The sequence below is a fragment of the Pelodiscus sinensis genome, chromosome 1, assembly GCF_052426305.1.
Source record: "Pelodiscus sinensis isolate ZL-2025 chromosome 1, ASM5242630v1, whole genome shotgun sequence".
Taxonomy (NCBI): Eukaryota; Metazoa; Chordata; order Testudines; family Trionychidae; genus Pelodiscus; species Pelodiscus sinensis.
The window spans coordinates 289,170,681-289,189,205 of NC_143052.1; the positions used below are offsets into that span (position 1 = coordinate 289,170,681).

The following is an 18,525-nucleotide window of genomic DNA, read 5'->3' on the forward strand; positions in this document are numbered from 1 at the left end:
GTGCTTCTGGAGTCACATGATTATGAGGACTAAAGGGCTTAAGTATTCTCTTAATTGTCTCTCATTGGCCTCATAGACCCTGGTTCTCTCAACGAAGTAATGTCTGTTTGTCTTCCTTTGAAATTACCTAGGCAGAGTTCTTCTGGAGAAGGGACCATGCTTTGCCAAGCCAAAAGAAGTTCAAACTGCATGCCTAGAATCTGAGAGAATGGATTTCTGGAACTTTTTATGCTGAAGCCACCTATTTGATGACCTAGCACAGTCCATAAAGAATCTATATTCCAACCCCATGGCCTCTGGCATGTGTTCAAATGTAGGTGTTTTGAACACATCCTCAGTTTGAATTCAGTTTTAGCAAAACCTACTTTTGGTGGTTAATGGATGGATTCATTAAAGGTCTGAGCTGTAAAACCTCATATATCCAGGTGGCTTTGTTAGAAATGTTCTCTCTATTCTCAGGATAAGGGATTTCGCTTTACACCCCCATTTCTAGGTTCTCCAGGCAATGAGAAACCTTCACCATCCACTTCAAACCCACATAGCCCTGAATACTGAATTTCATAGTGGAACAAATGATTAAATAATTCTTTGGATCAATGGCTGTTAGTTCATTGTTTTTTCTTGTCTAAGTAGCTTTATGTCTGCAAAAGAACCAGTGAAATGAAAAACTCCATTTTTTTCCTGACAGAGTGGGCGTACGGACATCAGAACTTCTACCCAAAGTTCTTTCTTCTTACTCTTTAAATCAACTGTAATCTTTTCTTCCTTTTCACCTTATTACCAGAACATGGAGAAGTAGCATTACCTGCTTAATCACTGAATTCTACTTGGACAGAACATCATCTTAAGAGGTATCTCAGCTCCCATATGGGCAAGAACAAAGGTTTTATAACTGTGAAAGCCACCACCTTCATACTGGTTAGGGCAGCAATCGGGGATCTCATATAAGAATGGGCAGAACTCATCCTTCTTACTCAAGAGCTCATTTTAAAAGAACTATTTACATGGGCAGAGAGGAATATGAGGAAATTTGCAAAGCAAATAATTTGGGCATCTCCTCTCATTTATAAAGCATTAAAGTGAAAGTCTCATCCTCCTCTGATGTTGCCTGAGGTCAGCTGGCTTGCGATCTGTCATCCTGCCTTGATCCCTACTTTATTGACTCTTAGCTTCCAGATGATATAGAAATCTTCTATCAAAATGTCACAGGTATGGCCAGTTTGATCTGTCTCACAAGGAGTCACAAACATGAAAGAAATGTAGAGTTCACAGCCCTGTCTATAAGCATTTGAGCATGGACAGATCTTTAACACGTCAAGTTCTGATGACTGATATTCTTTCAAGTATTTGTGATCTGCTTCCTCTTGGTTGACAGTAAAGGGAAAACTCCAGAAGGCAATAAAGGTTCAGCTTCATTGAGCATATTCTTAACTAATTTAGTTACTGTTTATACTGACAAAGCTATAGCTTTGAGGATATCCATAATTGAAGGAAAAGAAGTGTGGGAAGAAAATGTTTTGACTAGCAGCATGGTTCACACTAATCCTATTATTTTAGTCATTTTCAGGGATGTGTTTCAAGTGATGACAGCTTCTTCTTGAAGTATGTTTGCTAATCTAATTATGTATTTCAGTTGTAAATTCCTTAAGGGAAAACAGAGTTGACATTGACAGTGCGCTTTTCCTGCTAAAACATGAACTAGTTTCTTCTCCAAAACACTGCTAAAGTCTTTAGAATGTTAATGACTATCACTTCCATGTACAATTGCATACTGTGTCCATTCTATCTATATAGTGAAAACAAAAACACTCTAAATGCTTTTAATTTGTTTTGCAAATGCAAGCGAAGCTACAAAATTAGCAAGAGCAAAATGTGCCTAAAAACTCTTGAGGAATAAACAATGTTTTTTATGTCAATAAAATGATGGCCCATCTTTAAAGGATTTATGATAAAGCAAGAAAGTAAAAAAAAAAAAGGTCTGAACAATATAAACAACTTGCACACATTATGCAATCATAACAAGTTCAAATTTGCCTTTGTTTCAAACTTAACTTGGAAAGCTATGAATATGTAAGTCTAGTTATTGTAGTTTCTAATATTACCCAAATTAAGAAAGTGAGGATTTTTAAGGAGCTTATTTTTCAAAACAATAATTACACAGTGAAATTAGACCTAAAAATTACATCACTTTTAATTGCACCATTGATTTTATATTCCTGAAATAAGGAGTATGTTTTCTACTCTCTATTGATATACCTACCTACTCCCATTTAAAATGTAAAATGTCTTTTCCTTTCCAACTTTCTTCATTTTTCTCTTGAACTTGTTTTTGTTTACAGCATTTGTGTATCAGCATGGCTAGAAACTAGCACAGTTCTATGGCTTGTTACTGATAATACAGCAAGCAAACAAAATAAAGGACAAATGATCTTGCTGGTTATCTCCTAAAGACAGTGGCTATTTTTATTTTTAAATGTACGAATGAGAGATTTATTTTAAACTGAGTCAAACTTAAGTTTTAGAAATTCAAGCTTTTGTACTACACAGATGGGAATATTAGGGAGTGTGTTATTTACTTCATTTGAAATTAATTTTAAACATTCTGGGTGCCTGAATGCCTGAAAAGCTCTGACCAGGTGGGAGCCATGGGCCTGTTATGAAAATCTGTCTCAATCATACTTCTGTGCTCCTACACGAGTTATCCCTGTAGTAAGCTGTGTAGGAATATGCCATCATTTTCTGGGTTGGCGAGAATGCAGGTCCACTTTCATGCTACTTTTGAAATGGTCACATATGCCATTATTTCCATTAATTGTATGTAGGACCTGAATTTGCTCTCTTGACTCCCAAAGATATTATTTATCAAATAGTGATATAATGTTAAAGTTCAGCTGGTAACATTTTGGTCCTAATCTAGTGAGTTGACAGTTCTCTTTACCAGTGAATCAAGTGTTACCTGCAGATTATCTAGGATAATTCGTAGAGACTGAACTTGTCTTCGGACAGCTCCAGAGAATCTTTCATAAGTAGATGCATCATATTCACTCATCTTGATCTCCTTTAATCTGAAGCAAGAAAAAGCTAAAAAAATTAAGACTGTAATCACACGAAAAAGCATCTAATGCATACAGGTAGAGGTAAATTTGTTGGTGGATAATGGCTAACTTCAAACAACACTGAAGAATACCAGCTGCTTTTGTTAAAAGTGATGGAGTTAGTAACTGTTGTCCACAAAGCCTTTAAAATGTAATCAAGGGTACTAATCCTTTAGCAGTCTCAGATCTTTTTGTTTTAGCAATTAGGCTGCAAGTCGTATGTTTTGATAACTGTGATAAAATTACGCAAGCGTTTGCTGGCTCAGATGTTGCGATGCATACATAAAGTGAGTGTTAGGGTGTGTGTCATTTAACACAAAGATAAGGGTCAAGTAGTAGGGTCTGCAAATTTGAATACTAACCTCTGCTTAAAGGCCTTTTCACCCATCTCCCTTGCAGCTCTCTTCACCTCCTCAGGAACAGCATCTTTCTCAGCCTGAGATATCTGGTAAACTTTGTGGCCAGCATCCAGTCTATAGGGCCCACCTTTGCCGCCCAGCCCTGCCGTGTCTCTCCCACCTAGAACAGTCCATGTGAAAATAAAAAATGTCTCATAGCTATGACATAAATCTTCCTCTAAAACCTCCGCTATCACACCAATGCATTTAAAAATTTGTACAAACTTTCCCTGAGTCCCATGGAAAATACTTTATTTGCTACTAAAAATAACCGTCTACTTTCAACAGTGCAGAAATGCCATCATAAAGCAGAGGTCTGACTCCAGTTTTATACTCTTAATCTACATTGTTTTGTGATCAAAATCAGGTCCTTCATCCTTCAAGGGTAAGACTCACCCTTGTGCAAAGAGCTTACACCCCCACTTAATTCCTATTTTAAATCCTCAAAGCTACAACATTTGGTTAATGTAAACTAACAGGCTACGTCTACATTGGCCCCTTTTCCGGAAGGGGCATGTTAATTTCAGCGATCGTAATAGGGAAATCCGCGGGGGATTTAAATATCCCCCGCGGCATTTAAATAAAAATGTCCGCCGCTTTTTTCCGGCTTTTAGAAAAGCCGGAAAAGAGCGTCTACACTGGCCCCGATCCTCCGGAAAAAGCGCCCTTTTCCGGAGGATCTTATTCCTATTCTTTGAAGTAGGAATAAGAGCCTCCGGAAAAGGGCGCTTTTTCCGGAGGATCGGGGCCAGTGTAGACGCTCTTTTCCGGCTTTTCTAAAAGCCGGAAAAAACCGGCGGACATTTTTATTTAAATGCCGCGGGGGATATTTAAATCCCCCGCGGATTTCCCTATTACGATCGCTGAAATTAACATGCCCCTTCCGGAAAAGGGGCCAATGTAGACGTAGCCACAGTATAATTCTAGAATTTATTGCCTGTGCACCTATGGTTTTACTACTGTGTGTATAGTGTGGTTGCTCATGTCATTCAGAATTTAGAATAAGGAGACATCAAACTCTAGGTATGGATTGAATCAGACAGATATTAACAACCTTAACCAAATGTAAGAAATGCAAATGTCTAATATCTACTAGTCTGGTCCTGGGTTTCTATGTTAATGTGATTATGAAGAACTTTTTACTTTGCAGAAAATGCAGGCAGGAAAATGCAGGAAAATAATTTCATGATACAAGACTTTTGAAATGTATAAATGCCACCAAAGTTATCTGAGACATCCTTCAAAGACTCATGCAAATCTCGAGAAGACAACACATACAAACCTGTTCCACCAGCCCATGTGTTTCCACCAACATGGGGCATGTTGTCTAAATCTACCTTTCCATGCTTAGGGGTGCTCACATCCAAACCACTGTCTCTCTCAATGGTTATCTGTGAAATTAAAAAGAAAGTACGTTGCAAATATCTCTTATTATTATACCCAACATAAATTCTATGACCACCTTGATGGCACAAGGAAAATACATTGTGTCCTACTTAGAAGCCATAGGCCAAGACTGAACTTAAGAAATGTATTATTTCATAGGTCAATACATACAAAAGGGTAAAATAACATCTAGGAGGAGAAAGGTCAGAGATACACAGTCAGTTAGGATATTGCAAACGAACTAAACCAGGGAGCAGTCTTGGGACTTGTCCATGCTAGGAAAACAGGTATCTATGTAGTAACTAACACTTTCAAAATCTGAACATAGAGAGGATAAGGAATAGTTTTAACTTAGTTTGCTGAGTTGAAGCTGAGGGATCACCTCACCCAGCTAATATGTTAAAACTCAGTGACTTCTTTCAAGATGCCAGCCTCAGAGACCTGAGGGCTGAACTATTCTCTTCATTCACAGAACAGGCAGTGGCAATGTAAACTTCCTGCATCTCTCTACCACCATGCTTGAACCCTACTCTTAAATAAAAGGTTAGTTCAAATTACATGCACATTTAATCCTGGACTTCCCTGCCAAGACTGCCAACAAAGGTGATATATTTGTAATGGTAGTTTTCTAATATGCACACCTGTCCTCTGGGAGGCTGAATTTTGGTAATGGATGCAAAATACAAAACAGCTGTCCTATGGTAATGACAGCATCAGACAGGAGGCATTTAGGTAAAAGAATGAATTTCCCTATTACCACTCCTCTGAGTCATCTAGTGATTCCATTCCTAATGTATACATTTTCTTTATAGTCATAATTTTTATATATTAATGCTGTTTACAGTTACTTGAAATATAATGACACATAATTGTGGGTAATAACATCATTCTAGCTTCTATGAATGAATTTCTCCCACCCATATAATTTATAATTACTCTATATTTATTTTACTGAAAATTGATGCATTCTGAGAGTACACAATTTTACTGCCCATTCAGGAACAAGTTCCTGAGCATTAGCATGATTTCCATCAGAGCTGAAGAATAACTTAGTCCCTGAATTCACTGTGTGCTGCAGCCTCAACACAACACTGACAAGAATTCCCCATGTTCCTATGTTCTGAAAACACATTCTAAAAACAGTCTATAGGCAACAGCTCAAAGAATATATTTTTTTCATCCTTATATTATTTGCATTAATTCTTAAAGGTACAATGCACTCGCTGTGAAACATGTCATCGCTGTTAAAGATAAACAAAGATAAATGCAATTAATTTAACATTTGAATACTAACACAGATTATCAAAAGAACACCACAGTGTTTTAGTTTTATTTTAATGGGTTGTATAATATTTTAGTAAGTAGGTGCCTTCAGGGATAAAATAAATAGTATCTTTTAGTGTCACTGCTTAACTAGCATTCTCAACATGGGTTTAACAAAATTGCTGAGTTTATTTTTCAAAAATGAATGTAAGCCTTACAAGATATAATGAAAATATTTATTCTTTAAAAAGGAACTAAAAATATGGGAAATTTGCTGCACTTTGGCCCTCATGTCCCCTTTCTCTATTGAAAAATAAACAAAAATCCTACAAAGGGAAGCATTATGTAGCTTATTTTGCTGTACATAGTGATATTCAGATGGTACTTCATTTTTCCACTGAGCAAAGTTCACAAAGTGCTGGTTATTTTGAAAGACAGCCATTTGTGACATATTATTTATTGGAAAGTTATAGCTTGAATCAGAATTCAGTACTTGCTAGTGTTAGCAATTTTAAAATTAAAATAAAATTAAAGTCCTAAGTATCATCTACCCACTTTTCAAGTATGGAACTAGCCTTACACTCTGATAATTTAATACATACATTAGATTTTCTTAAGAACTTAGCACCTCTATTGCTCTTATTTTGATTAACATTACCGTCTCATTGCTCTAAATCACAGCAAAATAGTCAACACTGTCTTAATTTTTATTAAAAAAATGAAAACAAAACAAAAATAAGTGAGAAGGCAAGTGAGCAAAAGTTTTAGAATTAGTGTTAGTTTAGCAACTTGCTCTTACTAACAGTGGTGCTGGAGAAATTCTTGCAGTGGGTGTGCTGAGCTGCATCCTCCAGCCCTATCTGTGCCCCTTAGAGCATTCCTCAGAGCAAGGGCTGGCAGTCAGGACCCTGGGGCCAGCAGTGAAGACCCCGAGAGGAATACTGTGCAGGCACCAGAGCCCTCAGGCCTGCAGCGGGGTGGGCAGCTGGGACCCTTGTGCCAGCAGCAGAGCGGGCCACAGGGCTGACAGTGAAGTCCTGGCAGCAGTGCATTATGTGGCCAGGACATTGGGCGCAAAACATGGGCATGCTGCAACATTCCCTGCATCCTGACGTCCCGCGCCTATGCTTACTGATTTCTCTGTATTTATTAGCCGATGTTTTTGTTTGCATATTTGGAATATTCAAAGTGCTATCTAAATGGTATATAATAATATTTTGTCAGCAAGTTAAGGGAATATGGACTGGATAAATGGACAGTAAGATAGATAGAAAGCTGACTAGAAAGCCGGGCCCAGCCAGTAGTGATCAACGGCTCGATGTCAGGATGGTGGTTGGTTTCTAGCAGAGTGCCCCAAGGTTCGGTTCTAGGACCGGTTTTGTTCAATAGCTTTATTAATGACCTAGATGAGGGGATGGATTGCACTCTCAGCAAGTTTGCAGATGACACTAAGCTAGAGGGAGAGGTAGATACGGTTGAGGGCAGAGATAGGGTCCAGAGTGACTTACACAAATTGGAGGATTGGGCCACAAGAAATCTGATGAGGTTCAACAACGAGCAGTGTAGAGTCCTGCACTTTGGACGGAAGAATCCCAAGCATTGTTACAGGCTGGGGACCAACCAGCTAAGTAGTAGTTCTGAAGAAAAGGACCTGGAGGTTACAGTGGATGAGAAGCTGGACATGAGTCAACAGTGTGCCCTTGTAGCCAAGAAGGCTAATGGCATATTAGGTTGCATTAAGAGGAGCATTGCTAGCAGATACAGAGATGTCATTATTCCCCTTTATTTGGCTCTGGTGAGGCCACATCTGGAGTATTGTGTCCAGTTCTGGGCCCCCAACTACAAAAAGGATGTGGACGCATTGGAGAGGGTCCAGAAGAGGGCAACCAAAATGATTAGGGGGTTGGAGCATATGACCTATGAGGAGAGGCTGAGGGAGCTGGGTCTGTTTAGTCTGCAGAAGAGAAGAGTGAGGGGGGATTTGATAGCAGACTTCAATTTCCTGAAGGGAGGTTCCAAAGAGGCTGGAGAAAGGCTGTTCACAGTAGTGATGGATGGCAGAACAAGGAGCTATGGTCTCAAGTTACAGTGAGAGAGGTCTAGGTTGGATATTAGGAAAAACTATTTCACTAGGAGGATGGTGAAGCACTGGAATGGGATACCTAGAGAAGAGGTGGAATCTCCATCCCTAGAGATTTTAAGTCTCTGTTTGACAAAGCCCTGGCTGGGTTGATTTAGTTGGGATTGGTCCTGCTTTGGGTAGGGGGCTGGACTTGATGACCTCCTGAAGTCTCTTCCAGCTCTATGATTCAAAGTTTGGGAATTGTCTGGACTTTCACAAGTTAGACAGTCAGTTGGGGTCTCACGAGTTGTATTGAGTCAGGAAAACTGAAAGATGAAAGTAGGGGAAGAATTAGGGATGTGAATGACTAATTGACTATCTGATAAGCAAATGCTTATTGGATAGTCGACACACTAGTCGACTAGTCGCTTCCCCCCCATCTTTGCTGCCTCTATCAGAAAGAGCAGTGGAGGGAAGAGGGGAAGGGGAAGAGAAGAGAGTGCTTCAAAGCAGCAGCACCACATGGAGCCCGGGATCAGCTGGGGACTCGCCTGCTGACCCCAGGCTCCATGCAGTGCTGCTGCTTTGAAATGCTGTGTGGAGCCTGATGCCAGGCTCTCTGTGGCATTTCAAAGCAGCAGCGCTGCATGGAGCCCGGGGTCAGCTGGGGGCTCGATGCAGCACTGCTGTTTTGAAATGCCATGGGGAACATGGGGCCAGTGGGGGACTGCTTGAGTCCTCACTGTCCCCGTGCTCCCCACAGCGCTTTCGCCTTTGAAGTGTAGCAAGAGCCCTGGAACTGTTATTACACTCAGAGGCGGAGGCGTACTTATTGACTAACTGAATAGCATCAACTATTCAATTAGCCCATTAAGCTAAATTTAACATTGCTAGGGAGAATACAGCTAAGCATATTAGAAATACAGTACAGAGTTAATTTTCCAGATTAAGTTCTACCTCTCCTTTTTGCTTAGATTCCTTTTAAATTCACTAGTTACCAAACTAGTTAAATAATTTGATTGTTTTAGTGAGGTTTCATCTATAGTGAAATTTCAATTTTCTTGAAGTGAAACTTGTGCCATTTCATTATGTTTTTTATGACTGAAGGCAAGTTAAACATTTTATTCATTTATTCGCTATACATTTTGTATAGTGTACTGTGCATATCACAGCTAAGTGAGACAACAGATGGATTTAGTCACAAAGTCTTCTGAGCTGTAGCTACGAGCTAAGGGTGACAGCAGAATAGCTGGAAAATATTTTGAAATTTTTCTTTTAAGATTTCTTTCTGTGAGAATTGGTTTCCCCCACAGCCACAAGCTCTGCTAATGATTAATGCTCTAGAAATGGATTTATTATTCCATTTTAAATGCCTCTCATTGGTCAGGTACTTTTTCAGGGTTTCCTAAGCACAAAGGGCAGGATTGTTATCCTCTATAGTGCTGCCCATGAGCTTCATCACGAGACCCAAAGAAGAGAAGATTTCTAATGACACTAATAGGTTGATCTAAACTTGCTATTTAGGGCTCTCAAATTCTAAGGGAGTTAAAGGCTGCCAAAACTCACAGGATAAGATCCCAACTGATGTGCTCACACAGTTCTGGCTTTTTAAACATTTCACTGTATTACAGGACTGATGTATATTTGTGTTTCCTCTTACTGATTCCCATAGATACACCCAATATTAGGAGTGATACAAGCTAACAAAGAAAAAAAAACATATCACCATTCCTATATTGAATACAAATGTTAAGTAGACATGCAGGCTTGCTGAGCTCAAATATATGACTTAATGAACTGAATGCCACAATTAAATAAAGTCTTCTGCAACTCATTTGTGCCAATCATCTACTCAATTTATGCTATACCGTAACAGGAACAATGTGGAGACATATGTTTGCCAGGCAATCTATGAAAGGGGTACTCTGTCATGTGTTAATTGAGTTTCAGCTCGTTAAATATGTTTAGAAGTAGGTCCAGAATTACAACAGTATTATATATAATTAATAATACATATTAATAAATGTAAATGCAAGGTCCACTTTTGTGATTTTTATATCCTAGAAAAGATAGAAAGGAGCTGAAAAAGGTTTATAATGACCACATTAAATAATGCATTATATCTATGAGCAATTATGTCAACTGATGATGAAGGATATGTCTGACTCTGCAGCAACCCACTGTGAAATGTGTTTTTTAAAAAACATGCATAAGTTATGGAGGCACCACAGATGTAGCTCTGAAGCTAATGTAAACTGAATTTTGAGCTTTATGCTGGAATTCTACTAATTTGCCATCTATCAAAAATAAAAGCATTCTTCCCAGAATTACAGCACTTACCCTTTGAGAAAGAATGAATTTTCTGAGAATTTACAAGTAAATTTGTTAATTGCTTTCTGAGTTAAATTAATTTAAAAAAATGTGTCCTCTCAGATCTTTCTTTCTGTTCCTAATTATCTTAATAACTGCTAGACTACCAAACAACTGTAATTCTGCTCTATAGTAACACCACAATGGGAAGGAGAAAAGTCTTTAAAATAAATTTTGTTTAATTTGGAACCATAAACACTAAAATGTCTTCTTATAATCATATGGTTATTACAAGGTGTCACTAGAAGGCAAAAATAAGGTTATTTGGGTACTTTGTGTATTTCCATGCCTTAAAAGGAATTTCCATGCCTTAACAGGTTAGGTTTAACCTTAACTCTGAAGTTATAGTGCTTGTTTTGGATAATAACATCTCCAAATATAAGGTTATTTGTTAATCTATCACAGGCATTTTCATATTCCTGTCACCATACTATCTAGACACTAGGGGTGGCCGACCTGTTCCAGACGAAGAGCCAAGATATTAGTGGATCCAGCGCACTGACGGGGGCGGGGGGAGCCACATGTTGGCCACAGCTGACCTAGAGGACACATTTTTGTTCAGAACAGTAAGATGTCTAGAGAGTGTACAGACTTTTGTGTTTGTAATATTATTCAGTTAATTTTATTACAAATCCAGAAGGGAAGGAGGTGTTCACAGCTTTTCCTTAGGAACTGGTGCCAGAGTTGCTCCTTTGAATGAAAAGCCCTCCTATGAATGAAAAAGTAGTTCTCTAAGGAGGATGGTCAAGGAAAAGCTGGTTTCTGAATACAAGCACAGAGAGATACAACTTTACTTGTTATCTTTAGTGACTGTACCCATATAACTGTACACACACACTCATATCTACGCTCTCTTCTTTTAAAGTACACTTCTGCATAATTTTAAGAAACTGAATTAATTATTTTTAAAAGGAAAAAATGGAGAAAACTGAAGGGAAATATTAATTTCTTCAGATTTTTACTACTAAGTCTAGCCTATAGCAGTATGAAGGAGTTATAGCTATACACTTTTTAAAAAATTCCTCTGAATTACATTTCCCCCCTTCTTTCTGGGGACTTAAAGCAGAGACACATTCCTTACAGGATTTCATTGGTATACATCTCCAGAATACAAGTGCATGAACCTCTCTTTATTGTATGCGGTGACAAATGATTAACTAAAATTTTCCTTAAGCTTTTATTCAGCCCTCTATGATACTTCCAAGACATGCCAGCTGCAGCACATTTGCTAATCCATTGGAAAGAACATGATTACATGCTTCTCTTCACTTAAAATACACATACCACTGTGTTAAATAATGTCTTGACAGAACAGGGCCTAGGCTGCTGAACAGTTGTTGGAAAGATTTACACCTACACCATTACACATGAAAAGCTCAAGTACCAGAGCTTTGTATCATTTCACTAACACTCATTCAAACAGTTAATAGTTAAACAATCACCCTTAATGCTGGCAGTGACAGGGATTGGAAAGTTAGGGCAGCAAGAACTCTGGCAATTGCATGTTCAGTTAGAATCATTCTGCTAGAAGTGATGGATCAACAGCAAGATTCTTCTTACTGCTGCATGAAAAAAAATAAAGTGCATTCTCCTTCCTAACAGTTTCCTAGAACTGTCTTGACCACAAAGTAGGAATCCTGCTAAGGTGCAAAGAGAAGGCTCATTTTACTATTCTCTTTCCTAGCACAGTTGTACACTACATAGAAGGAATTGTAGTAGCTCAGCATTTTGCTCTTTTATTATCAGACATTACAAGTACATGGAACAATTTATAATCATAGTCAAAGAAGAATGTTTCCTTTTCTTTAAAATGTAATGTTTCAGTATTGAAAAATTAATAAAATCCAGATTGTACTTGAATATTAGTAATTTATGAAGGGGCTTTTTCCTATACATCATTTTGGAAAGTGAATTGATATGCAAGAAATAATAATCAATCCAAACCAAAATGACTCAAAGGAGTAAGGATTATATTTCCAGTAGAATGAAGTGTCTCCCATAGTGTTTGAGTACAAGACAATGGATTTTCCTGAGCCTAAATTGTTTAAACTGCAAAAAGGATTTATAAAAATATTGCCCTAAGCTACATTTATTTAGCAGTTCATAAGAACACTTTTCCCCAGAACACTCTCAATGCTACTGTGAATACATAGTCAAGAATACACTGAAATTCCTACTCAGACTAAACTGATATCAAAAAGCAAATCTGCATGATGCTATTTAAGTACAAAATAGGGTTCTGTGTTGCTCTCTCTCTTTAATGTAAAACAGTTTCTGGCAAAGATATGAAGAAAATGTTTTATAATCAACATGTGAGTAGAAAACTATTGGGCAAGAGAGTATCACAGGCATAAATAAATAAATAAATAAATAAATCCTAAAAGCTAAACAAAAAACCAAACCAAACCAAACCAAACCCATTACTGCTCTTGTTGCTCCAGCTATGGGATTTTATCCTGCTTTCATTAAAGTTAACAGGAAAACTGATGTTAAAGTGCTGACTCGAGCCTACAGGAAAGGGTATTTTTCACATACAATGGAGTAACATTACCCATAGTTCTCAAGAAGACAATAATGTATGTTGTGCACTTTCAACAATGCCCTAAAGCTACTAAACATCATTATAGTATTAGTGATAGTGATGAATGAAATACTCAAGAGAGTAGTTTTGGGTGTTGTGGTTGTAATTTGCCTGGTTTGAACGTTGGTTAATGCCTGTAAAATTGAGGCATTTCTGCAAAATTTTAACATTAGATAATATTTCATGCAAAATGTTTTTCACTACCTGAAGATTGTGAAGATATCTAAAAGGCACTTTTGCTTAAATAATTCACATTAACTGGCTTGAAAAAAGCTCCTATGAGGATAAGGAGGTAAAAAGGAGTTCATAGAAGTTATAGATAGAATCAGAGAAATCCTCAAGTGCTATCCCAACACTGGTCTTAATACTACCTTACACGTACAGCAAACATTAATTTAGTAAATATACATTAACAAGAGTGTGGTAAGCAAGACACAAGAAGTAATTCTTCTGCTCTACTCTGCATTGATTGGGCCTCAACTGGAGTACTGTGTCTAGTTCTGGGAGCCACATTTCAGGAAAGATGTGGAGAAACTGGAGAAAGTCCAAGAAAGGAACAAAAATTATTAAAGGTCTAGAAAACATGATCAATATATTGGCATTGGAAAAGGTTAAAAAAAGAGCAACAAAAATGAGTGGGGGTTTGGAATGAGTCCCCTATGAACAGAGATTAAAAAGATTTGGACTTTTCAGCTTAGAAAAGAGGAGACTAAGGGGGGATATGACAGAGGTCTATAAAATCATAATGGGTGTGGAAAAAGTGAATAAGGAAAAGTTATTTACTCATTCACATAATATAAGAACTTGGGGTCACCAAATGAAATTAATAGGCAGCAGGTTTAAAACAAACAAAAGGAAGTTTTTCTTCACTCAGCACACAGTCAACCCGTGGAACTCCTTGCCAGAGGATGTGGTAAAGGCTAGGACTGGTGGTTAAGCACTGGAACCAATTGCCTGTGAATTCTGTGGAATCTCCATCATTGGAAATTTTTAAGAGCTACATTTCCTGGGTGAAAGCCTAACCCTACTGAAATGAATAGGTGTTCTGCCATTCACTCATTAGGGCTAGGATTTTATCCTATGACTTGAAACTCCATGTCTAATTTACTATGGGTTCCTGTAAAATCAGGAACAGTATTTCTGACCTACCTCTTTTTCTGCCCCTGAACACGCCAAACCCTGTATATTTTATATTCTGGTAACTATCACTGACCCTATTTACCAATTCTGATACAAAGATTGAATGAGCATTAATTGACTTGCTTGTGAAACATTATGAATTTTAGAGATTTATAGGAATTGAAGTGACCAGTTTTCTGATCAGTTGCAGTTGTATGATCTTGCCCATATTGTGTATCTGCTTTGAACTTCTGTATTTCAATCTGTAAAATAGAAGGAATAATATCTAGCTGCTAAATGTTTGGAATGTACTATATCAGTGGGAATAGAATCAATGGCTTCCAGGAATGTGCTTAATCCACTAGATCATGTGGATGTAACTGGTACCATCTTCTCATGCTTTTTCCAAATTCACAAAGGTGAATTTTCATATGGAAGTGGTATTTCAAGTTTCTGCATGATTCCTTTCTCACAACACTCAGTCACAAAATATATCACAAAAATTAAAATTTCAGGGGACATGAAATCATGCAAAACCAACCGACAGAAACTTTTAAACACATTTTTGCTAAACATTTTTCTCCAGCTCTCTCAAATGTAGCACCTTGAATTCCTTGTACAAAATCTCAGAAGTTGAATAAATAATTTACAAGCTCAGGAAAAGCAAGAAAATGGTTTTGAACACCAGTGTTTTCACAGAAAAGGAAAGAAAACATCCCTTGGGCAAGATAAAATTTGAACCGAATTGACATACTTCAGACACTTCTGAACAAAGAGGCTGTTCAGAAAGCCAGAGACAGGTTCTGTAGCTCCCCAACTGTAATGCTACCAATCTAGTCTGTGCACAATATGGATTTTTTCCCTATTATTCAAGAAATACCACTTCTAGCCAGGAAGAATCCAGTGAATATAGATTAGTATAAACATTTTATTAGATGTACATTTCTCATTTATTCCTTTAATTTTTGTATATGAACGAATGCCTTTACTAGCTAACTTTTTATTAATCTTTACCCCAAAGTGCTGTCTCTTTGCCACTCAGATTAACATACACAAAATTTTATTGTTAATACTCCATGTCCAAATTGTTACTAACATAAAAGAGTGTCTGGGACATTAAGCAATACTGTACTAACTGAAGTACTGTGGTTTACTGCAGGAAGGACAATCATATTAATGTTATGAATCCTGTTCTAGCTAAGGTATACAACCCCACCTTCCTTTTGCATTATTTTGACATTATATAAAGTTTTGTGGCACATATATAACTTGTAGCAGCAGATGTACTTAAATAATGATTCAGTCAGAGATTGACTCAGTCAATAAACCACTTTATTGGTGATCTATTCAACTTATAAAACAAAATGCACCACAATTAACAATGAGCATTTGTTTATGTCCTAACTGTGTGTATATTCAATCAAATAAAATGTAAAGACTATTTGAAATGGACCTGGTGACTCAATAATATTATCCCTCCCTGAACAGCACATTGAGGTTTTCCTTGCCTTTATCAAGGAAGAACTCTCAACATCCATCTAAAACAAACAAACAGAAACGACCTGTTGTTAATGCTGCTATGTCTGTAGGTGTATTGTAGCTTCTTCCTGTTTGGGTAGCTCCAGTGTTAGCTGCACCCATGTAGCTTGCAACTTAATTCAGACCTTGATGTTCCCCAGAAAGAAAGGCTTGGTTTGGTGGTGAAGGTGCTTGGCTATATTCACTGCCAAGAAAACGTGGCACTAGTTCCCTGGATGAATAGCTATATGCGCACAAACACACTAACATGCCTGCAACAAAGTACCACTCAATCAATATAACATAATGCTGTTCTCTAGGATGATTCAAAAAAGTTGTTCCTCCTATGACTTCTCCTTGTATACATGGATATAAACAAGTTATTCATTACACTCCACATGCTGTTATTCAGCACCTTTATACACTGTGTCTGGTAGTTTGATCAAAACATTCTCATTCATTAATCTGTCACTCCCTGCTTATTTTTATGCAGGAATCTGTTTATGTAAGTCACTTGAAAACTCGGAGTGTTCCCATACCATTTTTTCAGGTCAGGAATGTGCTTGCTCGGTTAGCTGAAACCCAGTATTGCTAATCTAATAAGGCCTACTTTGGGTCACCACCTTCAGTTCATACTGTTTACCACGCTTACGACTCCAGCAAGGCCTTCACTACCAACTGGCCTTTAATACCCCTGCCATCTATCCTAATACATTTTTATGTCAGAGTCTATCAAATATTATCACTGCAGAAACAATGCGTCATCTGTTCATATTACATAAAAAAATTCACTGATACAACTCCATCTACAACTTTCATTGTTCCTTTCTTCAGTTCCTCTTTTCCCAGTTCTCTCCTCAGTTTACATAAAGAATCTTAGTAGTCTGAAACACTTAATTTCTTCTCCATTTCCTATCTCCTTGTAATAGCAAGAATTAAAGAGTCAAAAACATTACCAGCCCTGGCACACTGATAGTTGCAATCTCTGTGGGGACACTTACCTTGTGTTACTACAAAATGGCACAACTCCTTTAATTCTTTAAATTACATTATGAAATTTTAGCAACACAGAAGACTATGCCTCTAGTCAGAAAACTGCACAAACTGTGAAAAATGTACCCTCACAGATTTGAAAATGCTGATGGTTTGGTGCAGAACATAGTTTATTAACTAAAAAAAAATGTTGATTCTCTCATAATCATCCTAACTCTCTTGCCAGCTGAATACACTGAAACACTGAAAAGACACAGAATCAGGCATCTTGTTCTACTTCAACATGTTTTGCATTTTACTAACACCTGTGTAAATTCAATTTTTTATCTGTCATCACCACAAGTTTCCAAGTAATTTATTTTTGTTTGAAAGATATGAGCTCATGGCTTTTCTAACACACTAGCCCATCAAATAACAAATGACAATAGCATATGGACTGTGTGGCAGGAGTTCTTCTCATTCTCATCTCACAGAACTCCTAATTAGTTTCTAATTACATTGTTATGGCAGTTTATTTTGCTACACAGAAAAGGAACTATGCTAAATTAATGCTGAGTCTTTTTAAATAACTGCATTAATCTGTTACCTAAAAAATGAAAGACAGTACTCCTTAAAAACAAGTAGTCACGTGGCATCTTAGGGTACGTCTACACAGCGGGGCTATTTTGGCATACCGGAAGTATCCCGAAATAGCTACCCAGTGCCTTTTGAATGCGCCTGTTATTTCTAAATATATTTTTAAATAATGGGTGTGCTATTCTGGCATCCCTGTAACCCTCGTTCCATGAGGGTTAAGGGATTTGCTGAAATAGTGCTTTATTTTGAGGTAAGGGTACTGTGTAGATGCACCCTACGGGTACGTCTAGACTATAGGCTTCTTTCGACAAAGAGCATCTAGACTACATCCACTTCTGTCGACAAAGCAAGCCGCTTTGTCGACATGAGAGTGTAGACTCAAAGGACAGTGTAGATGCAAAAACATTATGTCGACAGAAATCAGCAGTAGCGAAGACACAGATATAGTTTTGTCGACAAAAGTCCACTTTTGTCGACAAAACCCTGTAGTCTAGACACACCCTCAGAGACTAGCCAAAATGTACAGAATCATGAGCTTTCATGCATAAAACCCATTTCATCAGATGAATCAAAGTGGAAATAACAGAAACCAAGATAGATAGATAGATATAACAGCAGAATTACCTGTCAATTGTAGAGCCTGTATTAATGAAGCTAATTTAGTGGGCTAGATGTTTCCCATACATTGCTTTTGATGTGGAAATGCAGATGTTAAAGACAGGAGAAATTGGCTTTTAATGTTCCAACCAGATAATGCCTTTGTTCAAGCATAGGGTAATGGTGTCAAATCTGTAGATGAATTCTAGTTCTGCAGGCTCTCTCTGTAATTGGTTAGTAAAATTCCTTTGTAGAAGAATGGCTACTTTTAAATCCATGATTGAGTGACCAGGCAGGGTAAAATGTTCCCTTACAGCAGTATTTCTCAAAGTGGTCTGCAAAACCACTTTGAGAAACCTGTTAATGGGCCACTCGTGGTTCTGGTTTGCTGTTAGCAGCCAAGGGGAGCTACGGGAAGCGCCCACCTGGCCCATGTCACTTCTTGTAACTCCCCTTCGGTACAGATGGCGAACTGGAGCCAATGGGAGCTGTGAGGCTTTGTGGCTGAGAGCCAGTAAATAAACACACCGGAGTGTCCAGTTAGCAGGTTTCTCAGACCACTTTCAG

The 18,525-nt window shown here is 37.8% G+C and overlaps 1 protein-coding gene across 2 annotated transcripts in view; it reads right to left on the reverse strand.

Annotated features, from left to right (window-relative positions):
- The window catches only part of VWA8 (von Willebrand factor A domain containing 8), a 254,315-nt gene that overhangs the window by 22,143 nt on the left and 213,647 nt on the right, over positions 1 to 18,525 (reverse strand). For both annotated transcript variants that reach the window (XM_075918951.2, XM_075918952.2), the window contains exons 38-40: positions 4,776 to 4,884; positions 3,458 to 3,614; positions 2,957 to 3,065 (exon numbers count right to left, since the gene is read on the reverse strand). In XM_075918951.2, coding sequence (XP_075775066.2) covers positions 2,957 to 3,065; positions 3,458 to 3,614; positions 4,776 to 4,884 — 375 coding nt within the window. The remainder of the gene's footprint in view (positions 1 to 2,956; positions 3,066 to 3,457; positions 3,615 to 4,775; positions 4,885 to 18,525) is intronic.